A 20,586-nucleotide genomic window follows, 5' to 3' on the forward strand; every position below is an offset into this window, starting at 1 on the left:
GGAAAATATGGCCTTGTATTTAGGTCTGTAATGCTTTTCCTGAATTGTGTAGATTTTCTGTTGCCTGTTGCAGTAATTGTTGTTTTGTGCTTCTGTTGTAAATGGAGACCAACAATATTTTCTTTGGTTTTTTAAAGTTGAATACTGGATGCTTGTAGAACATCTGTTGTACAACCAGAGTTTCAAATAGGGTATTTGAGCACTGGCTAATTAATAGTGTCACCAGGAATTAATAGCAGAAAAGCTAGAAAGGTGCTTTAACATTCTAAAACCTCAACATTTTTAAAATAACAAATGAGAAAGCAATGTGGTAGAGATGGTGTCAAATACAACAAAACCCAGGTTTGTCTGCTGCTGTATAGGACCTTGTCTGGAACCTACTAAAATGTTTTCAGTAAATTCCACTTCACTGTTAAGTTTCTTGACTCCCTTGGGCTCTTGGTACCTCAGATAAGAAATACAAAGGTTAAGTAGGTGTACTTTATGTTGATGAATTCTTACTATTTCACACTAATAAACTGAGCAGCTGGTAGGACGGATGAGTTTGAGCTAAACCTTGGCAAGCTTGAGGTCTGAGGTAGCTATCCAAAAGCCAAGACATGTCTTAGGATTTTAGCATTCTAAAAATTTGTGGAAATTTTCAGCTCCTGATGTTTTCAGTGGGTTTGCCAAACAAGGAGACAACCATGAAACAAAGAGGAGAGGATCTGGGGCACACATAGATTCAGGTTGCAACACAGAATCTCCAAAAACAAATGAGTTGGAAGACTCAGAGATTCAATGGATTTAGAGAAACTCAATCTATACTTTTATTTGGAATCCATGCAGCAGAAGCTGAGCTAAAAGGAGAGAATGCCCTTAATGAAGTAATTTAGTTTTCAGCTTTGGTAATTGAATTATGAACTAGGACCTTTTCATAGGTTGTATTTTCTTGCTAGGAGAAATCAAGCTGAATTGGAAAATTTTACTGAAGTCTTTCTGTCAATTTGGTGGCTTTCCTGTAAACACCTGTTATCTGCAAACTTACTGAGGGTGCACTTGATCCCACTGTCTGTGTCATCGATGAAGATACTGGAGAGCAACGATTCCAAGACAGAGTACTGAGGGACACCACTTGTCACCTGCACAGTTATATGTACATTTATAGTTTAAAAATTATGAAAATCTGAACAGAAACTGAGAACATGTACACAAGACATTCAAGAAACGTGTGGTTCTGTCCAGCATTAATAACTGTTCATTGAGAAAGCGTGTGGGATATGAAAGTCGGTGGTATTCCTTGAACACAAGCTTCTGTGAATGGCCATAGGATGTGTAGTTCAACAAAAACTGGATTTAATCATCTGTTAATCTGTTACTCAAAAAACATAATGATTTTTTCGAGAAGATAAACAGGAAAAAAATAAACCAGTAAAAAATATTGAACTAAAACCCTTGATAGCTTTCCATTGTTGAAAAAATCTTGAAGCAAATAAAAATCAAGTCACGTATATGCTTTTGTGGAAAAGGGGTGAATTAATCTGATGTGAAACTAACATACATATAACAGTCAACCAGTTACTATTAATTGGAAATTTGAAAAATATTCCTTTAAGTGAAGACATTTTTATTATCACATGATAAAAACAAAACCAAGGTTCTTTTATTTTAAATGTGTGAAGACATGACTACTGCCTTGCAAATATTCATATACTGAAATCTGAAAATCACAGCATTAGTATTTATTACTAAAAAGTTAGTGGTGATGTTGAATGACTAGTAGTTTAACTTCACTATAAGGAACTTAAAAATATCTTTTTGTTATGCCTTATGAGGATCGGATGTTCATAGTTTAACTTGATTGTTGGGAAAAAATGGAAAACAGGTCCTTTACTTTTTTTTTTTGGTATTAAAATATTGGTATTGCTTCTCCATTTTGGGGAAGATACTGAAATATAATGGCAATATCACTTCATAAAGTTTTAATGCATTTTTGGCAGGTTTAAAATTGGGCATGGAACAGGACACTTGGGTGATGATCTCTGAGCAAGGAGAAAGACTGTACAAAATGATGTGCAAACAAGGGAATCTCATCAAAGACAGGAAGAGGAAATTAACCACTTTTCCCAAATGTTTTCTTGGAAGGTATTATATGCATTTGATAGCATGAATTTTTACCATATAAAAACACATTTTAAATCTTCTTTGGGATTCTGAGAAAACCACGCTTCATTTGCAATGTCTGTTAGACCTATTTGCCTCACAGAGTTTAGCCAAAATTTAAATTGGTCTTCCTAAAATTTATGAATATATACTTAGATTGCAAAGGCATGATGAAAATTTGAAAGTGTGTCACGTGAATTAGTTTCTTTAAAGAAATGATTCCCAACTTGTTTAATGCATTTTGTCTCTATAATGATTAGTTTGGGGTGCAAAGTTTATTTGTTATTTATTCCACTTAAAACAATCTCTGTCTCTAAAACTGCTCCTATCCTCCTCTTGCTTGAATGTCAAGAACAGAGTTACTAAGTAAGGTTTATGTAGTTAAAAATTTACCCGTATTATCAGGGGAATCTATATAATGCCTACATCTTAAGACTGAATGAAAGAGAAAGAGATAGATACCCTAAAAATGTGTGTATGGAAAAAAAGGGTTTATCACTTATTTCATTTGACCATAAGATGGTTAAACCTGAAAAGCACTTTTATAAAGTACAGCAAGTTTTACACAAACAAATTGTAAGGAAGATACCACTGGGTTTAAAAGTGGAAATGAAACTTGGGAGATTCTTATGTGCTGTCAGAAGTGACATAGTTGAAGAGAATGGAAACCAGGATTAAGATTAATGATTGAGTTACGGTTGAGTCATATTTCCTCAGTGAAGTTGTTGGAAGCAGGTAAAGAATACACTCATGGTGAGGGAGCTGTTTAAACCTACCATCAGATGGCCGCTTTTCTGTGCTGTGTTTGGAGTGGACCCTTTTGAAGACCACTTCTGCCAGCCTCTGGGTCACCCATGACAGTGAAGGTTGCACTACCTCATTACGCTTTTGATTTGTAACCTACACGTATGCTATAAAGTTGATGTCTCTGAACTGCATCAGTTTTATTGTGATACAAGGCAGGCATTTCCTGCACATGAAGTATATACTTTGTATATATGCTCAGGATGTCATGTCGGACACACCTTAGAAGTAAGAAGCCTACTGTTCTGTCATACTGTGGTTGTGGTCTGTCGTCATGACATATCTGTCCTGGGCAGGTGCAGTATGTGTGTCTGGGATTGCCTTATATTGGTCTGTCTGGTCAAACGTGGCTATGCTAGTTTAGGAAATCCCAGAAAACATGTAAAGTCTTCACTATGTGCCAGGTAAACTTTCTGCATGGAAAACTTCTGAACAGAAAAAAGAAAACATCTCATGGGAAACCATATGTGTTTACATAAAAATAAAGGGGGTATGATAATTTCAAGATCACTAGGCTTAAGAATCATTCACTAGACTAGTTAGAAACACTAGTAATGGAGATGGAAATGCAGTAGATTTGGTAGTATGACATGTAAAGTTTGTTTTCTGTGTCTGTTTTTATTTCAGTGAATTTGTGTCCTGGCTGTTGGAAATTGGAGAGATACACAAATCTGAAGAAGGTGTTCATCTTGGCCAAGCTTTATTAGAGAATGGCATTATCCATCATGGTAAATATAGTCAGTTTTAAATTACTTCTTTTCAAGATAATTATTGTAATTGGAATGTACTTAATTTTGTCTAACAAAATTATGGTCTTGTTAACGCAAGATGGTTTGTTGAATTTGCATTATATCCTTCCAAGGACCTCAAGAGCCCATTGTCCATGCACAGCAGATTTACTGGGAAAGGCTTGATTGATTTAATCACATTATATCTATGCTGTTGGGATCACAAGGTTGAAAACAGGGACCTAGAGAAACATTTCTGTTCTCTTGTAAGCAAAAATAAATTCTAGGGGAACACAGAATGGTACACTGCTTTTAAGGATTTTAACCTTTATTAAGGCCAGGCATTTTAGGGATACATGTTCAACTAAGAATTATGCAAGAGAGTGAGTCACAGTTGGCTGTTGATAAACGTGCCTGCTCATCTGTTAGGTATTACAACTCAAACTGATGGAATCCAGCCTAGAACCCAACAATTTAATCTTTTGAATTTTAAGGCCTTCTTTTCACTATATTATATAGTTACTAAAATTTATATTTTTATGCTGAAACTTTAAGTCAATTCTGTGCATTTAGCTCATTGTGGAGAGAAGTATCCCTCAAATGACCAATAAGAATGTTTAATTTCTGCAGGTAATTTGCATTGGCAGCATTTTTCTCTTTCCAGAGCAGGTCCTCATCTCTGTCCCTATTACAAGGTATAGTCTAACAGGACCATATAAATGAACTGGAGAAACTTCTGATTTTGAAGGCATATTTCGCATACAATAGGCACAGTCACTTAAAAAGCAAATGATGAAACAGTTGTCAAGTTAGCTACTGTTCCATCATAGATCCAGGGTGTAAATTTATATGGATTCATTGATAATATACACTTCAAAACTCCATCTAGTATGCTACTATACTCCATCCAGAAATGAATTTAATACTGATTAATAATGATGTTTTTAGTGTCCTAGACTGAAAAGAAAGTGGAAGAAACATAGTGCCACTTAGCTGTGTGTGTTCTAAACACATGTAAAGTAGGAGGAAAAAAATTAGGGTTATTCATCAGTGGTCACGTAGCCTTTAATTCTTTAATGTCAGTCTACATGACTTTCCTCCACAATCATTCAAATGTCAGATGCCATTATGTTTACTACACACAGAGAAATTGTTTTCAATGAAATCATTTAGTTGCCAGATTCTTTTCCTGATCTTGTAATTTATATCCTAAATGCAATCATAGAATTTCTCAATACAGAATATTATGAATATTGTGTAGTTTCATGAGATAAAAGGGTAATTATATTAGAGCATAGAAATGTAAGCCAGACATGCTACTTTGAATAGTGGATCCAGCTGTGATTCACTGAAAATAGCATTCTTAAAATAGAGTTGAATGAACCATCTGTTTTCACAGAGGGATCAAGGGAGAAAGAAAGTTTGGCTGTTATTTACATTGCAAATATTGTAGAGGTCTTTGTTAGAGTTTGAATATTCACGAGGCCATCCTTGTCACTGTGCTGGAGTTCATTCTAGCAATGACAGAACCATGTTGTGATGGGCACTGTTTTACTTCCTAGTGTGTAAACTCTTGGAAGTAGAAAAGTTATGGCTTTTCCTTTTTCTTTTTCCCCCTCCACTTTGTATAAGAGGAAAAATCTTGTATCTTGCTATGCTGCTATTTTAAATCCACCTGGTAGAATTCTGTGATATCTGAAATTACTTGTGCAGTCAGTGGGCTGAGATACTTGATCCAGTCACTTGCTTGTGATGATGAGAAATGGAAGCTTTGTCTCAAGGTAGTAAGGAGCTTTGTAGTTACAAAAATGAACTGAATATCAGAGAGTTTTAAAATGAATAAGTATTTCTATGGCTGCACAGTTTCTTGGACTGATGTACTGATGTGGTTTAAAATTACACTGGCAAAGAAGTAAGTGAAAAGACCAAATGTGTTCCTTTTTCTTCATCTGTGCCATATAAATATGTATTCCAGCATAAATGTAGGTACAATGTTGGAAGTGATATGTAAACCAACTTGGGCTTTCTTATTTTAGTGGTAATACAGCTTTTCATCAGCTTAAGTGTTTGAAACTCAGGATGTGCCAGCCCTAACCAGCCTTAGTTTCTGGTGCACTGTGGTAAGTCAGGACTGCAAAGACAGAGTGGTACTCAGAGGGCATAGCCTGCTCTGTTCATGATGGGCATGCAAGAAAGGAAAGGTGCTTTGTGATCCCAGTTCCCTCCCATTGCATCCGTGGAACAGTAATGAACAACTTGGCCTTAGGCAAAACTGTCCTGGTGGTTTTTCTATTTTCAGTATTTGGTGGTTATAAAAGCTCTTAATTCATGTTAATCTAGTAGAATGTGTTTTTTCTTCAACCACAAGAATTTTTTCTTAGTTATAGAACTAGAAGATATCTTTTTTCCTGGAGTCAAATGGTCACAATCCATTAAAATCCATTTAGATACTTACGTTAGGCATTATATGTGAAAATTTTGTAGTCTGTATCTGATGTATGATACGTAAAAAGCTTAGAAATTATTTTGGATAATCACCTTAGCATGAACCATCAGTTCAAGGCAATTGGAATATTGTCCTGGGCTTTCCTATTAGTAGATATATCAAATGCAGGTAGAGAAGTTATTTTCCTCTTGCACGTGACACTAGTGAAACCATTTAATATATGAAGTTCAGTTTTTATATCTGTGTGTCAGATGATGTGTGGAGATAGTGAGGAGCTTGAAGAAGCATGAAAAATGACACAGACAGAAGGCACCTTACTGTACAAAATTTATGATGCCTAACTAAGTTTTTGGAAGAGAATTATATATGATGGCTTAATCACTTGCACCTAACGCTATCAGGTGTGTTACTCTGATTAATAAAGACATTACATTACCCTTCTTTATCAACTGATGACATGTAAATTTAGTTTCAAAATTAAAGCTTACAACTGCAAGCAAAACCATAATTAATAAAAAAGTTATCCTAGGACGGTGCTAGTGCTTAATGCTGTCCTCAGCCATCAAATGGATCAGTTGTTTTTCAGAAAGACTTGCAGTAGTACTATTTCCAGGAGAAGCTTTGTATCCTATGATATGACTGTTTTGAAAAAACACTTGAAGTTTTGAGGTTTGGTGCTGGAATCTTGTGAAATGCTGGAAATCCACTTGCTAAGATTCTTTTTCATGGCTCTTTGGGGAAATAGATTATTAAAATCCTTGTAATGATTGCCAGTCTCTTGCACTTATGATCTCTACCTGTCTATATATAGGGCAAGACATTCCCTCTCCCTTTTTTTTCCCAGTTCGGGACTGGCCAAATGTATTGGGAAGGGTTCATATCTTTACCTAATCATTTGAGATTGGCCTCAGCAAGAATGAGGACAGAAAATAATGTATGAGAATAATAGGAATAGTTGGAAAAGAAGTCTTATTTGGATATTTAGTCGATAAGTTTTGCAAAGCACTGAAGACTAGAAAGATTTGAGTACCTGAATTTCATGCTGGTCCCTATCTGTTTTCCTTATTCTTTGCCATGTGACTTGAAATTGTTTGGTTTTTTCTTTACTACTTAAATGTTCTAAGAAATACTGTCACCTGTGACGTAAAGGAACTGAAAGTAGATGATGTAATTGGGCTTCCTGCCCTTCCTGTCTGAAATCTACCTGTTGCTGTGTAATGGGCTGTTATTAGAAGAAATGATGCTGACCTTTTTCTCTCTTGTTGATTTCTTCAGAAAGTAATCAAAGAATACTTTTTTTTTTTTAATTTAGTTACAGATAAGCACCAATTCAAACCTGAACACATGCTGTATAGATTCCGATATGATGATGGAACATACTACCCCAGAAATGAGATGCAGGATGTGATCTCCAAGGTACAGAATAAAATAGTTGCTATTATTAGGAAGGACACATCAGAAACTGAGGCTCTGCTTGAAAAACAATGTAAAGTATTATGCTGGAATAAACAACATCCCCTCACAGTTGCCAGTCTCAATGTCAATCAAATTCAGTTTTCCATTTGTAAGATTTTTGTTTCTTGTTATACATTTTAAATAAAAAATGAAAGATTACTGTTATTTAGTTATAGTTATTATTCAGTAGTTTCATGTGCAGGAGGCATTGCCTAGGTTTGTGGGGGATTCTGAAGCTAGTGTTTCAGTCTGTTGTATTTTTCAGTCCATTTTCATAGATACGAAGCTATAAGAAACTGATTTTAGATTTCTCTTAAATCTGCATGTCTTTTATTAGTGCCTTAACAAGGCAGTAAATCTATAGTTATGTAGATGTTCAAACACACGTAGGTAGTGCTATATATCTGTGCTACTGAGCATAATGAAAAGATTGATCGAAGTTGCCTTTAAACTCATTAATATTCAAATACACTGTTCTTGAATGTTGTGAACATAATTGGTTTTTATTAGTTCACTAAGTAATACTAATGTGTTTTCCTTTTATAAATGCAATTTTCTGATGGTAGTTTCTTAAAGTACTCCAAATATTTAATATTTTGGTTTGTAAATGAAAACATTTCTAATTTTTGAATATTTTGCATTTTTAAAATGGATTAGTTATAATTTCAATTTATAAGTGAAGTATTGATCCATATAATGAAATAACAGTATTTTTTATTTTCATTACTCAGATGTGTGTAAAGTAACAACCAGTATTTAGGACAACCCTAATGTATGGAGACATTGCTTTATTTTTTTGTACTTTTCTTTCAAATTATTTCAAACCTTCAGAGTCTTTTAGTGCTACCTTAAAGCTAATCCTTTTTGCATGTATCTCAGTGAAGCTTAGTTTAGACTGGACATGTTTGCTTTCTCATAATTTATTCACCAATACTGTTATCTGGAAAGATTAAGTTTTGGCACATGAAAATACATAAAAATTTGAACAGACTCTTTTGCTATGTAAATGAAGTGCATTTACAACATATAGGCTTCCTTACTGTGCCCATGCCTCTTATGTACTGTGTGATGTGAACATGGGGTTAACATCACCTCTTTCTCTTTAACAGGGTGTACGACTGTACTGTCGCCTTCACAGTCTGTTTACCCCAGTAATTAGGTGAGTCCAATTGGGAAATCCTTAGAGAGTCATTTGGAAGTAGTATATAATCTAAAGATACTGTGTTTGAATGTAGAAACCTAATCCATCCCTTCAAGATTGGTCTTTTGAGAGTAATCAAATAAGATTGAAGGGCTATCAAGACAAAAAGTATAACCGAATCCTTAAGTGACTACCAACTCTGTTCAATGTGACTTTTTTAACAGGCTTCCAGGGTCTTCTAGGTCCTGATGGATATGCTTATATGCTTACTGTGTATGTTAGTATACTCCTTCACTTACACTCCATTACCTTGTCTGGGGAGTCACAGCTGTAACAACACACCTGCCTTTATACTCCAGTGCCACTGTCACCCAAGTAAGATGTAGTCAGCCTCCACCTTTCTGTTTACATTGAAAGGTTTAATTAGCTTTTTTTCTCCAGAAGAAACTTCTGAACCATTATAAAATGCTCAATTCACGCTTGCACTGACTTGTTCATAAAATACAAGTATTTTTCTGTTTCTTTTGAGTTTTTGTTTGATTTTTTAAAATTGTTTTGCATTGTTTTGAACAGGGATAAAGATTATCACTTGAGAACCTACAAATCTGTGGTTATGGCTAACAAATTCATAGATTGGTTGATTGCACAGGCAAGTATACACATTTGGATTTATGCATGTCGTGCATTTAAATTCTAATCTGAAAGCTAGTGATGTATCAAGCAGAATAACATGCAAACACTTTGTGTAAGAGTTATTAGAACAGTGTGTGTAAGTGTAATCCTCTTACACTGGTAAAGTAACACAATCATCTGTCAGCAGCTGTGCTGTTAATTCTTTTTGCGCTTATCTTCCTTATGTGCAACTGAACTTGAAATGTTTTAATGACAAGCTTTATGATTCAGCATGTAACACTGTTCTTGGCTTAAAATGAAAGGAATAGGCTCTGCATAACTCTAAACTACTAATTAGATGGACAAAACTCAGTACTAATTTACTGTCAACAACTCTGTTTTATTTTGAAGGAACTAGAAGCAAGAACAGGGTATCCTGTTCACTCTGTCAACATGCACTAGTTTCATAAAGTAAAAGTTTAAAACTGTGATACTTTTAGATTCTCTTACATTCAATTTTTATTGAGTGTTACTTCAGTGTTTACCTATTTATTTCAAAGTGTAAAGAGTTAGAGCATGTAAAGATCTCTTCCAACCCAAACTATTCTCTGATTGTATGATAAACATGTATATTCTGTTTTATGTATGTATGCTAGAAATGTATATATAAAAGTGGTGATGATAAATATAATCTACAGCTATTGCCATCCCTGTAAGATTATGCCATTGTGCACAGATTCCATTTTGCTGCTATATTAAAATATATTAAAAAAATTATTCTATGGTTTAACAGGGGGATTGCCGGACGAGGGAGGAAGCTATGATATTTGGTGTAGCTCTTTGTGATAATGGGTTTATGCACCATGGTAAGTAAATGCATTCTGTACAAGCTATGCTTACTTTCTTTTTAATGTTATCTACGTAGTTGGAAGGAAATGCATGTGCTGATAAAGATATTACAGCACAGATGGAAAATTCTTCTTTTGTTTCACTGAAGAGACTTATGCCACAGTCATCAGGAAAAAAATTAGCTATTGTGCACTCTGAAAATTATATCCAATTTTATAGCATCTGCTGAGGAATTCATACTCTAAAGGATTTAGCTGAGGCAGTTTTATTAGTCACTTTGCAAGAAATTTTTTAAGCAGGTAATACATGTTTGCACAGATGAGACAATAAAAAGTTAGGATACATATAAGAAAGAAGTGTGACATGTTTTGGGGAAAGAATAGAGTATGGAGGAGCATGACTTCAAAAAAGTGAAGTGGTGATAATAGGAGAAAGTGGACTGGAGGAAAATGAGACAATCTTAATGATAGGAGTGAACAAAGAAGAGAGAGGAGAGCAGAGATGTGTACAGCACCAAAAATGATGTGAATAAGGTCCCATTTAATACTGTCAAACACAAGATTTCAGTGAAAGGATCAAAGCAGTAGGTCATTTACTGAAATGAAAAGAAGAAGAATTATAGAAGGAATAATGTTTTTATCATCCTGTTTAGAGAAGGAGGGAGAATTAACATCCTCTCTGGTATTGTTCATTCTTTTTCCTTTGAGTTTTAAACATACAAACTGCATCCATCTGCTGTTCTGGTTGCTTCCTCGTCTCCATCAAACCTATTTCTGAGACTGAACCTGGCATGCTTCACCATATGGAGAGTGCCAGAACTTGGTGGTGAGCATCTTCAGCAGGTGCCCAGCGGACCTCTTCAAAATCATATTTTAAGATCCCTTTTAGGAAGAAACCTTGCACTTTGCATTTTTACTAAAATGATTTCAAGCTGATAGGCTTTCTCGACTTGATGGAATCCACGTGTAGTTGAAAAATGGGCTTAGTGATACCTATCTGTAATGGATCCAAATAACAATTGTTGCGTATGTTAAACGATTTCCCTAGATTCACACACACACAAAAATACTTTGCTAGCATTCAATATGTGTATTCACGTTCAGTATTTTATGACTTATGAAAGATGTGATATTCAAAAGTTCAAAATTAAAAAAGGATGTGTGGTTTTCTATCACAGTCTTAGAGAAAAGTGAATTTAAGGATGAACCACTGCTGTTCCGTTTTTATGCGGATGAAGAAATGGAAGGATCAAATATGAAGCACAGACTCATGAAACATGATCTGAAAGTAGTGGAAAATGTCATAGCCAAGTCATTACTGGTGAGTGAAACCCAGTGATTGTATGCTTTGATGAGTAAAAAAAATTGATCGTAGTGATAATAAATTAGGACTGTTTATTTAATGAGGATATAATTCAGCTTTTCTTAATGGCTTTCTGAACAATATTTTAAACAATTTTATTTTTCAGATTAAATCTAATGAAGGCACTTATGGTTTTGGTTTAGAAGATAAAAATAAGGTGCCAATTATTAAAGTGGTGGAGAAAGGATCAAATGCTGAGGTATCGAGTATTATAAATTGTCTTCCCTGTTTTACTTACTTGATCACAGATGTATGTTTTGTGCATCAGATAAGAAAGTCCATAGTGGTAGAAGGTAACTGACAACTTTCCAAGAAGGCTGTGCTTATGAATCTTATTCCCTTTTTTTCCTTTGTTTTGTTTTGTTTTGTTTTGTTTTTTGTTTAACATGTTGCTCTGACCATTATGAACACTTATTTTCTGCTCAGCTAAATTGTCATAGTAAGTGATATAAAATTTATAATTTTATTTTTATGCATTTTATAATATTCCTGTGATGACATTAATCCTGAGTGTAGTAAACATTTTTGGTAGAATATGAAATGAGTATAGAGCTAGTATGTGAGTTGCAGTTGATGTGTTTCATAGTAAAAGATGTATCAAGCTTTATATAAAGTCTAGAATTTGAGAATCTAAATGAATAAATTGCAGTCTTCCTGTTTGTTGGTATTGCTTTAGATGCTCTTCGGGTAGATTCATATTCTACTGAACTGCACAGGAGTCTATACATGTAAAGATAAAGAAGGAGTCTCTTTTGTGAGAGAAAAAATTTGCACCTAGATTTCAAGGCCTTCTAAATCTCATGGTGGAATAGAAATTTAAATTATAAAAAGACACAGCAAATCAATAATATAATTCAGCCACAGAGCTATATGTTGATTTCTAGCAGCCAGATTCTGCCATGATCTCAGATGGTGCTAAGGCTTAATGCATACCCTGAGCCACTCCTGTCGTTCAACTGGTTGTAGTTCCTTTCTTGTTACACTAAAGTTTAAAAACTGTTTTGTTTTGGAACTTAACAAATATTCACTTACTAAAATTTTAATTAGGTCTTTCTTTATGAAAAGAAGCTTTAGTTCCTTTGGAAAATGATGGATGAACAAATTAAGTATTGTCATGAAATAAATGGCTCAATCAAAGCTGTTACGTTAATTAGTAAAAGTATTAACTGGTATTGTAATACTGTCATAAAATCTTGATTAAGACTAGATCTTTTATTTATGTCTGTTCAAAATGAGTGTTTACTGTACCCTTCACATCAGTTTAACTGGTTTTAGAAGAATTTTGTGTATAAGTCCTTTGTGTGTGGTACATGAAGGAGTCATAAAGAATGTAAAGTGAATGTGCATGTCATTATTGCTACTGGGGTTGCATGCCAGCAGAAGAAAACATAATGTTAGTGGTTATAAACTGTTATTGTTTTCTAGATGGCAGGCTTGGAAGTTGGAAAGAAAATCTTTGCCATTAATGGTGACCTGGTTTTTCTGCGACCCTTCAGTGAAGTGGATTGCTTCCTGAAAGCCTGTTTAAACAGCAGAAAGCCCCTGCGGGTTCTTGTGAGCACTAAACCACGGGAGTAAGTTGTCATTCCTTTGGGGAAATTTTACAAACAAAATTGAAGTGAATTTTAAAGGACCAGTGGAACTTCGGAGAGAACTATTTGTAAAGTTATTTGAAATATTGTAAAGTTATTTGAAATGCTATATCTGAACTAACTTTGTAAAGTCAAGCGATTTGATCTGCTTAGATTTTGTTGTATTATATTTGTGAGTCAGCAAAAGTGAAACATGAGTACTTTAGATCTTCAGCTCTGCCACTTTGAATACATGCAGGAATTGCAAGTATAAATGAAGTGTCCTTGACTGTACAGACAGTTTGATCACTTATCTCTTACGCTGTGTATTAGATAAGTTCCTGTGTCTGGTGATTAATTGCTGGTTTGGCATAGTCAGACTGTGGTCTAATGGGTCCCTTCAGCATGTGTGCTGGTAGTGTAAACCGCAGGAACAAGTAAACAGTTCCTCATCTTTATGTAACAGATGCATTTCTGTACACAGGATTGACCATTCCTACCTAAATGCAAGTTTTGTTGTGTTAAAGAAATACAAAATGAGGCCTAATGTGTGCATTCATCAAATATGTATATTTATAAAGTTAATGCAGTTATTGCTAGTTTATACATAACGAAGAAGGAGGAGACCTAAGAAACACTGGTCAGGAGTAATTTTGATTGAAATTTGCAGAGTAAAGAGGAGCCATGCTCTTTAACCAGATAGCATATACAGAGTGCCTCCCTTTGGTTCAGTGGTAGAATGGAGATGTACTTCTCCTGTTAATAAGCAGTGGTGTCTTGAGAACGGCACCTAGAAAGGGGAAAAGAGCAAAGAAGGAAATATGGCATAAAGATGCTCATCTGGACTGATAGTCCAACACCACCACCCCACCCCCTCCCCCAGCCAGACAAAAATCACAACAAAAAACTCACCCAAACCAGTTGACCATAGTGTTGTAGAAAGCATAAAAGGCATACCTTGGCCTTTCTTTAGCGTAGACCTTAGTTTAATTTCTGACAGAACTTGTGGGTGAATTTCAAGTCTGACAGAACGCGGAGCTCACAGGAGTTGAAGAATCTGTTTCTCAGTGCTGCCTGCTGTTTGTCAGTACCTGCTGCTAGCACAACTGTTTTGTCAGAACAGACAGTTCTCTCCTAAATTCTTAGCCTAAACTGCCAGTGATGGTCTTTCATAGTTCATTAGCATGTTCACAAAGCAGTTTCAGAATGCATATCAATTGTATCAACGTTAATTAATATGTAAGTACGTTAAACGATTCCCAAATCTTTGTTCGTGAAGCCTAGCCAAGATGACATTAAATGATGCTATACTTTAAAAATATTTCATATGAAAATTTATAAATCTCAATAATATTCTAATATTTTAAAGAAATTGTAGACTTCAGTGAGTTTTGGATCTCCTCTGATGATAATCATCTCCAAATGCTTAACATTATGTATACTAGGAAAAAAAAGAAATGCAAGAAATGATGCTATTATAGTAGTCAAAACTGCCTGTAAATCAAGTTTGTTACAGTCCAAATCACTTTGAATTTGTTTGCTTTTGCAATGGCAAATGGAACTTGGGGCAAACATCTCTGAAATAATAATGGAACTGGCTCTGGAAGGAAAAGCTGCAAAGTTAAATCAGTGCACTCTTATGCCTGACTTAACTAGCTCTGATAAGGGCTAATGCAGCTGTGTTGCTTTTTCTAGATCCTGAGCTGATATCATGTGGGTAAACTAGCTTACACTGAGTGAGCTCAGGGCTTAATTTTAAGGAGTAGATGCGAATTTTGCGTCTCAGAACTGTGTTTTTCAGTAGGTTTACACCAAGCAGGAGCATAGCACAGTGTGCTTACAAGTCATGAACAGCAGTAGATGATTCTTGCTTTACAAATCTCAGCACTGCTGCTGAGAAAAACCACAACAAAACATTTTTTCAAGAAAACTCACTGAGTAGACACTTAGAAGTTAACAAATTACAGTATGGATTTAGGCTCTGAAGTCTTCTGCAGCTCATCTGACCAGGCCTGCCATGCTCTGTGGTCTCCAGGCTCTGTCCTCTTGATTGAGAGACTGACTGCCTTCCTAGGGCTTTCAGTGTTGCTGTGCTGTGGCAACTTAACCAAATGCCAGACCCTTTGGGAGGAATTTTAAAGCTATGGTGGTGTTTTGGTTGTAATCAGTATATCGAATTTCCCTGTGAAATAGATATTTTTCGCTGTCTCTGCTTACTCTTATTTCTGATACCAGTGGTGTACCGTATTGGAATATGAATGGTGCAGAATCTGAAACTGTGAATTAATAAAAGTGTGGAGTCTTACACCCTTATAATCTGCTTGTAGCTGTCCACTTTTATCTTAAGTAACGATATGCTACCTTTTGCTACATTCATATTCAATCTTTCCTTGTATCAGGACAGTGAAGATTCCTGACTCTGCAGATGGACTTGGATTCCAAATCCGGGGCTTTGGCCCATCAGTTGTCCATGCTGTTGGGAGAGGTAAGCTGTAAGAGCTGTCAATGTTACTAGTAAATATGCGTTTAACATCTAAATGGCTGGTTGAGATAAATCAAAATTAGGTCTACTGATGTAGCTTAGATGTTTTTCACCCAAAGTAGCAATATAAAATAAACCCAAATATGATTATTTTGTGTTCTTATACTCTGTAAACTTTGGATAGATCTTCCACCTTCTTTTTTGGTATGTACTTATACTGGTGTATGAAAGTTAAGTTAGAGCTGTGCATTCTTTACAGATTAAGGAATAGCTGATGAACATGAAATCACCTTCTCCAATGCTTGGTTGTTGGGAACCAGTCACTTCCTGAGCACTACTTTTTTTAGGTGGCATTTGTTTGTGCAATGTTCTGAAAATGCACTTTTCAAAAATCTCTTCAAGACTGCTAGTGACCTAGTCTGTCTTAGTAAATGCAGATGTTTCATGTAAATACTGTTTTGTCCATTTTGGGATGTGATTGTCAAATGCTTGGAGTTCCTAACCCAATATGTTTTTGAATACATTTTTGACTTGTGATAAAAGAAGCTGAAGCATTCTCTGTTGCTGTCTCATATTGTTAATGCTAGAGCAAACGAACTGTATTTTCAGCTATTGTGGGAGAGTTGTGTCCTTTTACCCCCTCCTGCCTTTGTAACTGAGGAATTTTAAGTGAACTGATCTGCAAAACAACCAGATTTGAACAAAGTTTGATGACTTTTTTCTAGGCTGTGATGTCAGAAATTAGATTTTCAAGAGAAAGACTAATAAACTACAGACTGTTGAGCTGATGTGATAATTATTTCTGCACCTGGATCTCAATTCAACTGCCTATCCTTATTCATTAAGCACATACTTTATTCCAATTAGCCTCAACAATATGCAAGTGCTTGCTTGTGTGGTTTGCTAAATCTGAAAGATTTTAAGCATATGCCTAAATACTTTGCTGAATTGGGACCTTGGGGTATTTTGAAGAGAGATTTTTTTTTTTTTTAGAGAAAGATATTTAATAAGACCTATTTAGATATTTATTTTTACGTTGCTTTTTGGGGGGAGGGGAGCTTGCAATAGCTGATAATGGTGTCATTTCCAATCACTTTCTTTTTTATTAGATTTAAAATGCAGCTATCATCTAATAGTGATAGTTACTAAAACGAGGGAAATTCAGGTATATTCTGGAAGTATTTCCTTGTCAAATATGCCCAACTGACAAGTCATGAAGTTGTGACAAACTTTTCCATTTGTCAACTCTGCAAATTCAGTCTTGCCTTTTCTTTCACAGCAACTAGCAGTCTGGCAGTGTCTAGGCAATAGATTTTTACTTTCTTGCCCCTCTATGGAAGCATCAAGAGAGACATTAGGGGGCAAATGTTCAGGTAGCTGGAACTAAGGTCATACTCCATCAGGCTGTCTTTCAGGTGCGGGTTTGAGTCATACTGAAAAGACCTGGAGACAGCTGCTATTTTTGTAGTGCTTATTCAGTGGCTAGAAGATTTTCCCAAGGTGGTTATTCCACTGTGAAAATAAATCACCAAACCATATATTTTATGTTATTTTAAGAGAATGTTTTGTTTTGGTGTTGTGTTGTACCCCTCCACCTCCCCTCTCAATATTTAAATTTGAGATATTCTACTTAATTATCGCCATATACTTTGACTTAAAGCTGCAAGGCACTCTGCTATAATTGTATTGGTAGGAAAGATGAATGTAAGAACAATATCCTTGGAAATGTCTTTGGATTTGGATATTTCACTTAATGTTTAACATGAAAATCTAGTATGCTCTGATACTTCTTTATGAATTGTCAGAAAGCTTCTGTTTTGTATGTAAAATTTAAACACCTGAATTAATCAAGAAGCTCATAAGCTTGGTTCATATAAAAGAATTCAGAATAAAAGTAGTCTAAGTAGTCACTAAGTAGTTAGTGACTTTCAAGCTAGAGCTATTTTATTCTTTTGAAGTCCTTTTCTTTAAGACAAATTTTAATATTTTCATATTACTTATCAGCATTTGTTGTTTTATAAAACAGCCTTTAGAAAATTGTCTGGTCTCTTCTTATGGAATCATCTGCTGACGAACTCCATTTTCTTGGAGTCCATCTGACTACAGGAACACCCTGTGGTCAGGGAAGTATGTAAGAATCGGTGAGAACAGGTTTTGATAAAAAAATAAGAGGCTTTTTGGACTGTAAACTTTAAAGGAGATGTTTAGGCAAAGAAGTTTGTTAACTAGGTATATTTTTATTAATAGGAACGGTGGCAGCTGCGGCAGGTCTCCATCCTGGCCAGTGCATAATCAAAGTGAATGGAATTAATGTCAGCAAAGAGACTCATGCAAGTGTTATTGCTCATGTCACAGCATGCAGGAAGTACAGGCGGCCAATGCAGGTACATCTCACCCTTGCATGTTTTCTTCTAAGTTTCTTTTTTTGGTCAAAGTAAACAGCGTGATGTTTTATCTCTGTCCACATATCTGTTGTGTTTGACTGGGGTGAGGGGAAAGGAGTGGTGAATAAAACTAAAGGGAAGCCAGTTGAAATATAAAAGCTGAAGATTGCTCGATGTACTGTTGATGTTCAAGGTCTGTTTAATTTCTGCACTGAAATAAATCTAATCTTATAGATAATTTTTATATGGTATTTTTAAAGGATTATTTCAAGTATTTCTGCAGGCCTATGCAGAAAGCCTTATGAGATATATTCTCATCTTGATGGAGAGGAATCACACAGCTTGCTGCCTGCTCAGCAGCAGGAGAATGAAATGCAAAATGCTGATCTTCTTCCAGAATTTTGTAACACTTCAGCACACAGAGAGCAGAGTGCACATACACCATCTATAAAGGTCTGAGTTCCCATTGCATTCCAATCTTGGGAATAAACAGACATTCCAGAACTCAAAAGTTCCTTTTTTTTTTTGTTAATATAAGCGTGCAAATTTTGCTATCTTTTTCATATTATTTTAAGAGAAAAGCTCAGGCTTCCAAGACACAAATTTAGGGAAGAGAAACAAAACCAGCTGGATTCTAGAATGTAATTATTCCAAGTCCCTGCAAATTTTTCATACACTGTGAACTAATATCATTAATTAACTTCACAAACTCTTCCAGTACATGTTTACTGAGGAGAAAAATCCAATTAAAATCAAGAGTGAAATCCTCTTCCCACACCTACTGCATAGATATAAGAATTATGTAGTTAGAACTACATCATAAAAATACAGTCTTTATGAAAACATTGTCTGGATGTTTGTGTTTAAATGCTAATACAGAATTGAAGTTGTTACACAGCATATCAAGATCAAGTTCACCTATTCTTTAAAGAAAGATGCACTCTAGTAAAGAGAGGATATTTCGTGCACTAGTATAAAATTGGCTGGAATAAAAGATAAATTCTTTATAGCAGTTGTGTTCTCTCTGTGTAACTGTAGACTTCCTATGTATATTAGTGACATGAAAAGATGATTGATTAATGTTGGCTGGCGTGAATGCCTTGACATGAAGAATTACTTTATTTTTTTAATCCACTTGTATAATAACTTGGAGTTTTTCCTATATAGAGTATTTATTTCAATCTTAAAAAGTAGCTGATCACAATTCAGCAGATCACAGATAACTGAAATTCTCCAGACTGAGAAACTTAAATCAGGACATAGTGCTATCAAAAACTATTGGAGAACTGTCTAGACTGAAATAAATGGTAGTATTCCCACTGGTGTCAAGACAGCTAAAATTTCATTTCCTTATCAGAAATTTAGGGTTTTTCTTTAATTATTTGGAAGATGATTATGGATTTCTCCTATTTTTTAAGTACAGTGCATTAGCCTACCATTTAATTAACACTAAGATTGGAGTCTCTCCTGAGGTTGCCAATTGCATAATTGAAAAGGGATCTTTTTCTGTTTCTTGTATCTTCTGCTTCTCAGGGTGAGGAATCCTCCTGCTTGTCTGAAGCATGAAGTTTCATGTCAGATTCTTGCTGTGTGAATAACTGTGTAACCTCTGTTGGACAATGTTTGTCTTCTTTCTGTCTTGTCTGGATAAAGAAAATTGGAGCACATTTTACTTCTTGGAATTAAAATTTATTTGCAGCGATACTAACCATGATGTGTTGGTTTTATGCTTAGTTTGTTCCTCTGTAATGCTTTTGAAGAACATTGCTCCAAGTCATGATGCATTAGATTGTGTTAACTTTTGAAAGAACAACTTTCAGTTGAAGTAGTGTAGTATTACCTATTAGAGATTGCATGACCATCTTGATGCTGCCAAGCAAACCTGTTAGAATCCATAAATAAGCAGCAAGCTTTCAGGGGTACCTGCAAAGAAGTGTGGGCTTCAGAAGTGTTCCTGTTGATCAGCTTCTGCACAGGATCTTCCAACAATCAACAGAGAACTCTGAAATTTAATCTTTCTTATCAGAGTATTTCAGTGCCATTGAGTGAAAAGCAAGGCATAGATGAATCTAGGAAACCTAGAGAGAAACAGTACCTTAATCATACAAAAATGTAGTTGTATATTATTAATTGGATAAAGATAGCAGCTGAATGTTGTATATTAGCAAAGGATAATTGCATGTGTTTGACACTTTTCATGAAGATTTTTAGTGTTCAGCCTAAAGTTTTGCTATCCTTGCTTAACTTTGAATTTTTCTACAAATTTCTTTTTAAAGTCTCTGAATTCAGATTTGTCATAATCATGTCATTTATTCTACTGTAGCTGTTGGAGAGGGAGTGATTAATTGACAAGATTTTTTTGAAATCTAAGAGACGAAGAGTAGCCTAGAGATGCCATACTTGATAGACCCTTTCACAAGGGTGTGATGGACTGAGTAACACGCTGGGGAGAACAAAATGTAAGGCATACACGTGGCTTCTTCATAGGTTGTATGGCCCATGTAAGCCACCATTCCTGTGCTCATGTGTCACTCAGTCACATGAGATGGTGGATTTTTGGACCCTGTGATTCTGTTCTTTTTGGTGGGTTTGCTAATGTGGGGGAAAAAT

The 20,586-nt window shown here is 35.3% G+C and overlaps 1 protein-coding gene across 1 annotated transcript in view; it reads left to right on the top strand.

The window, feature by feature from the left end:
- PREX2 (phosphatidylinositol-3,4,5-trisphosphate dependent Rac exchange factor 2) overlaps window positions 1–20,586 on the top strand; it is a 177,844-nt gene that overhangs the window by 70,604 nt on the left and 86,654 nt on the right. Inside the window, exons 11-21 of the mRNA XM_017812536.1 lie at window positions 1,980–2,124; window positions 3,574–3,674; window positions 7,433–7,536; window positions 8,685–8,734; window positions 9,290–9,365; window positions 10,122–10,194; window positions 11,355–11,497; window positions 11,646–11,738; window positions 12,965–13,113; window positions 15,510–15,595; window positions 17,840–17,976. Coding sequence (XP_017668025.1) covers window positions 1,980–2,124; window positions 3,574–3,674; window positions 7,433–7,536; window positions 8,685–8,734; window positions 9,290–9,365; window positions 10,122–10,194; window positions 11,355–11,497; window positions 11,646–11,738; window positions 12,965–13,113; window positions 15,510–15,595; window positions 17,840–17,976 — 1,157 coding nt within the window. The remainder of the gene's footprint in view (window positions 1–1,979; window positions 2,125–3,573; window positions 3,675–7,432; window positions 7,537–8,684; window positions 8,735–9,289; window positions 9,366–10,121; window positions 10,195–11,354; window positions 11,498–11,645; window positions 11,739–12,964; window positions 13,114–15,509; window positions 15,596–17,839; window positions 17,977–20,586) is intronic.

Source organism: Lepidothrix coronata, unplaced genomic scaffold, assembly GCF_001604755.1.
Source record: "Lepidothrix coronata isolate B3197 unplaced genomic scaffold, Lepidothrix_coronata-1.0 Scaffold36, whole genome shotgun sequence".
Classification (NCBI taxonomy): Eukaryota; Metazoa; Chordata; class Aves; order Passeriformes; family Pipridae; genus Lepidothrix; species Lepidothrix coronata.